We start from the raw sequence: 6,016 nt of genomic DNA, 5'->3' as shown, positions 1-6,016 counted from the left end.
TGACAGTTGAGTTTTATTGTTCCACGGAAAATGGTGCGTCGGAGCGACGGTCGGAGAATTTGCATCGAAATTCGTACGATTTTCTGCGTGTTTGTTTCGTTGTCCATCTAAATAAGTTTCGCCATAGGTGCCCGCAGTTTGTGGACTTTACTGCGCCCAGTATTCGATAGTGTTTTTTTTCGCTTTGTTATTTTGGATTCGGATTACTTACTCTCTGCAAGTTTGTCCCACGGTGTAGTGTTTTCACTTTTTCCGGATTCCCCATCTATTGGATAGCAGATTGGCGATTGCAAGCAAGCAGGAAACAGCAGCCCCGTTTCGAGACAGAAGCGAGTGTATGTGTTGGATTTCCATCATTTCGTTGCCATATGAGTAGTAGGTAAGTTGGATGATAATTCTTATTCTTCACGTCTTTCGCTGCATCTGTGTGAGAATAAACGACGGCGGATGACGAATTGAATCGCACGAAATAACAATGGCCCATGAGTGTTTCTCATGATGATGAGTCCAAGGTTAGAAGTAATAAAGTTTATTTGTTGGGAGAAGATTGCCGGGTGTAATTAGGACGGTCAATCATCTCCAAATGCTAGATTTTTTGTTTTTGTTTCCCAGATATGTCGGACTTCTGCCGTTACTATTGGATTATTCCCTCAAACCAAAGCTTGTTGACTTGCCCCTTTTCGAGGGTGTCTCAAGGCTGTTGACTTTTTCGGTTTGTTCCATTCGCTTACTACGCACACCTTTCAATCTACGTCAGTGCTCTTTCTTATGGCCAAGAATGGAGTAGACAGTTCAGCAAAGTGTGGTGGTTCAGAGATGTTAGTTGGCAAATGTGCGATTGTTCTTTCTCGGCGTGGTTCACACTTGTTTGCATTTGAACCAGCCAGAAGCTCTACACATGATGCTGCCGAAACATTTCACAATCAAAATGAAAGCGGAAATAGGAGATGTTAACAAGTGCTTCGTGTTTGGAAAAGAATAAGTTTGGAGTATTCTGGTAAAGAGAAGATTCTACGCGGTGAACCATCGAAATCCGCAAAGCCTGACAATATGGCAGTTCCCAGACCAAGCGGTACCGACTCAGCGGCTACCGCAAGAGTTTTAGTAACTTCGATTATGTTTTGCGAAAAAGCTGGGATTCCGACTCTCCCAAATGAACCAGAACTATCGCAGAACATTAAGGTTCTGCCATCACGCTAAAGCATCATCGAGTGTCCTGTCTAGGGGATTTATCAAAGACGCTATGGCTTCAGCTCTAATTCGAAAGCCTTGGGCCCACAAAGGAAAAATACTTGGTATTCGAACAGGTTCTTGTAAGTTATTCTACGATGACAAGCATGACTCCCCAAAAACTCCTGTTATAGTAAATGCAAATATTAAATGCTTTCCTATAACAGAGTTCATTAAACGAGACATCGTCGCGATTAGAGTTGAGATACCAACCCCAAGATCCAATATAATTGCAATTGTCCTAAGGTTCCTACCCAAAAGATTGCGGCGTTCGTAAATTACTGCAGAGAAGTCAACAAAGACTTCATTATCGGCTGTGATGCTAACGCTCATCCCACTTTGTGGGGTAATTCTGCCATAAACAGTCGAGGTGAATGTCTTAGAATTTCTCTCTTCCAACAACATTGACATTGCAATATAGGCAATGAACCAACGCTCACAAACGCTAACAGACAAGAGGTCCTGGACCTAACACTCCGGTGACCGGTAGTCCGGTCATTTTGACGTAGGACTACGTCTTTGATTTCTATATAGGGGGTCACGTTACGAAAAATGTAACGTTTATTAAGAGTTTTGAAATGCATATTACGCAGAATCGTTCTTACGCTATGCTATTATATATACCATTAGACGGCAAATTTATCCAGCAATTTTTTCACCTGAGACATCAATACCGGAAAAAATTAAACAAGTGAGCAATTTAATTTTGTGCAATAATTCGTTCTGTCGAAGAAATTAGCAATACCTTTTTCGAATGTAAACATGTTGAAGTAATTGGATGCAAAATTTCATGCGAGATTTCATCAAAACAACGAGGAAAGTGTTACCCATACAGTGATCTTTCGTTAATTGGGACGAAAAATCAATACAATTATCGAATTTTACTCGCTAGCTGGACTGCAAAACAGCAAAAGCAATACTTTAAATTAAAGATAACATCTATTATTGATACATAACTGCTTGCAGTCCAGTTAACGTACGCCCTGTTATAGATAAGTCCAGTTGAAGATAGTCCAGTGACGAACATCTTAAGCGAGTGTCTTCCGGACTGCGGCAACATGGGCAATTGTACATCGAAAAATGATATCAATACTAGGAGGATGACAGGACTTATTGAGATCGGCATTACATCGCATCACAAGAATGAAACGAAATGAAATACTAATAATCTTCATGACTCACGTTCATTCAATGACTCAATCCTTTTTATGATAGATTACGACTTGACGACTTGATTGTGATAGTCTGCAAACGACCATTGTTTCACCGAAGAAGCTATTGCTTCCGATGCCTTAGAATAAGACTAATAATAAGAATAAGACAATGGAAAGAAATCGCAATATCATAGCTATCGATTAAAAATAAAGCAACTTCATGATTTCATGTGTATTTTACCTCTAAATATCACGAAATCGTAAGTATTTTCAATTTGTGTTTTGTTTCTCTCCATAAACTTCATATTCGATGTAGTCAATGACGATATATATATTTTTGTTTATCGATCCACATATACTTCATCTACCATTCCACCCTGTTATGTGTCATACTGATATTCATTAATTATTTTCAGTTAGACAGTTGAACTTCCTGATAGAGGCTTATTTTGTTACAAACCGTTTGACGGTTATGAGTACATATAACAAACGGCCCTTTTCAGGGCTACTATTTGGAGTTTCAAAAACAGATTTCTGAACAATGAAAAGAATTACAATTAAAAAAACGACTGTTATGAACAATCACAGTCCTACGTCAACTTCCGTCCGTGCCCTAGGCTCAGACCCTTCTACTTTTTGAGAAAATACACAACTGGCAAGTTTCAGAAGAGGCGTCTTTGTCTGATCACAAACACATTATTTTTAAATGGGATGGCGGCTCAACAGTACAGAGAGAGTATCGTGATTCAAAATAAAAACCAACTGAGTACGACATTCACTAGAACTTGAATAAAAATTTGTTAATATAAGAATGAGGTCGATTCAACAGCTTAAATGAGCTTCAAAAGATTTGGCCGATACAATAGTTTTTGTCTATAACAGTAATTGTCTAATAGAGTTTTTTCGACAAGAAACGTTCCTTGGTGGACCAATGGCTCGAGCGGCTTCGCAAAACAGAATGGAAATGGTTCAACAGAGCTGAAACTAGTTCGGATTGGTTCCAATACAGTACCGCCTTAACCGAAGATAGCAGAGAACTAGGACAATCTAAACTAAAATACTGTGTAAATACGTGCGAAAGCATTGAAATTACCCCAATCGTTGCAAGACTCAGTAAGACTCTTGCAAAAGTTCACTCGAATGGGCTAGGTTCTCTTAGAAGGACTACGGTTCGTTCACAAAATCTCATTCAGAGGTATTGGACTTTTTTTTTATCCCATTTGTTCTATTTTATTAGGCTAATTTAGAAATTCAGTGGTTACAGAGCCAAATTTATTCGAGTACACTTTTATCTAACGATAATTGTGTTGTATATTATACAGTAGCCATTTTTGACGTAAGAGTATTCCTATTTTATTTTTTTTTCCAAAATATATATTTTTATTAAGGCTCATATGGCGTTAGCCTCACGGGGCCTGTATTTATACAGATTTTTCCAACTTTTAGAGACCAAGAATCTGTAGATACAGATTACAGATTTTTTCAATTTTCATACAGATTTGGAGATTTTTCAAAATACGATCCAATATTAGTTATGGCTTGATCTCAATCATATTTTTTTTCCAATCCACCAATTTAATTCATATAGCATTTGAATCAATCTGAATGAGAGTCATTTTTGCATTCATATGTATCGTGTAGTACTGCTTTATCATGTTCAATCTAAGACGAAAAGATGCAGAAGTTTTAGTCATCGGCTAACTCTACAAAAATACTGTTCATCTTTTTCCTACTAAAGCACAGTGAATGCGAATTTTACTTGGATGCCATCAACATCGTCAAATTCATAATAACTATGCCAATCAATGATACTAAAGTTTAAATTATGTTTCTAAATATAAATGTAACCCTTTGCGGTCGTATTGGATTTCGACATGTGTGTCGTACTGGTCGCAATTATTTTTACTTGACAAAGTAGTGATGTATAACTTTGTGAGATTATGTAAGATGAAAAATATTCCGTTATTTTTTGTAAACTTTTGATAAGTATCTACTAAACAACGTTTTTATGTTTATGTATAATTTGTTTTTCAATAATTCTTCGTGTGATACCTTTCGCATGTATCACAAAAATGATTATTTTTACGTCTTTCACCTTTCATCTTTCTGTTTGAACATACAGAACAATGCTCTTTACATCTACACAGTGCCGCAATACATAGAGTTTTCCATTAATCCTTTCCTGAACCATTTATGACAACTTTGGTTTATATTGAGTATCGTTGTCTATTATTTATAAATGCACCGTTTTGATTCATGAATAAGTTCACAAGAAATTAAAATTCTTTTAGAAAATGTGTGAACTGATACATTGTTGCATAAATTATAATATTAGTATACTTTTCTGCTGTGATGGCAAACGAACGCAAATGGGTAACACAGATTTCTATACAGATTTTCTGAGAAAAATCTCGGATAAAAAGATTTTTTGAGACCAAAAACATAGATTTTATTATGGCGACCATGGCCGGGAGTTCAATATTTCGATAATTTTTGCCTTATGAATATGTTAGTAAAATGTAATCTATTACTCGCGGTTGGCGAGGTTAGTATTACATCATATAATCTTATTTGGGATGCTGCAGTATCCAATGCTCTGTATGTGTGGCCGACATGGGATACTTCCTATTGGGATGCAATTGACCATTAATCAGCGACGTCCCATAGTCTGTACCTCGTATCGATCGTGGTGTGTCTCTCTTGACTTGAGGAATCCTGGGTAGAATGGCCACTAGCCGGTACAATCATCAGCTCGTGTGGAGTTATCATGAGTGGTACAACCTTTGACTCTTGTTGAATGATCAGTGGGCTGCACAACCCTCGGCCCGTGTATCTGTAAGGAGTTTGTGTATATATTGCCGCAACTAAGTAAAAGTTTATGGATCGGATAGGAGGGATATGAAACAGCGATACAACGAAGGAAACATCATCAACGAAGGAAACATCAGCGTTTTCCTACTTTATCAATACACATTTTTATCTATTACACAGTAGAAATTTAGGCGTAAGAGTATTCCTATTCTATCGATTCACATGTCGTTTTTTCGGCGTGAGAATCTTCCTATTGTTCTCATTTTTCACAGTTGGACCATACATAGGTACAGATTTTTTTCGTTATTTTTGGTACAGATTCTGTACGGTATAGATTACAGACTTTCGTCAAAAAGTACAGATTGGTACAGATTTTCCCGCGTGTGAAATTTCTCTCTTTTTTCGTCTGTATTATTACTTGAAATCACTAGAGATGTATCTCTTGGTATGGATGAAAACAAAACAAAACGTATCTGTAAAGCTTGATATGAAGAACAGATTTGTGTCTCATGCATATATTTGTATTAGGCGTAATGCACAAATTACGTAACGCTAAAAATCATCGCATTTTGGTGGAACTTTATGGTGACCATGCTCCAACTGAGCGCAGGTGTCAGACGTGGTTTGCACGGTTTAAAATTGGTAATTTTGACTTGTAAGTTCCTGGCCGCCGAAAAAGTTTGAAGATGAAGAATTGGACGCTTCACTCGATCAAGATCCGTCACAAATGCAACAGAACTTGCAGATACACTTGGAGTAGCTCAGCAAACCATATCCGATCGTTTAAAAGCAATGGAAATGATCCGGAAGATAGGACATTG

The 6,016-nt window shown here is 37.3% G+C and overlaps 1 protein-coding gene across 1 annotated transcript in view; it reads left to right on the top strand.

Annotated features, from left to right (window-relative positions):
* Positions 1-6,016, top strand: part of LOC129775407 (SH3 domain-containing protein 19) — a 62,098-nt gene continuing 56,082 nt past the window's right edge. Inside the window, exon 1 of the mRNA XM_055780128.1 lies at positions 1-379. Coding sequence (XP_055636103.1) covers positions 369-379 — 11 coding nt within the window. The 5' untranslated portion in view covers positions 1-368. The remainder of the gene's footprint in view (positions 380-6,016) is intronic.

Source organism: Toxorhynchites rutilus, chromosome 3 (assembly GCF_029784135.1).
Source record: "Toxorhynchites rutilus septentrionalis strain SRP chromosome 3, ASM2978413v1, whole genome shotgun sequence".
Classification (NCBI taxonomy): domain Eukaryota; kingdom Metazoa; phylum Arthropoda; class Insecta; order Diptera; family Culicidae; genus Toxorhynchites; species Toxorhynchites rutilus.
The sequence above is the reverse complement of the archived record's forward strand: the minus strand, read 5'-3'. Positions and strand labels throughout refer to the sequence as shown.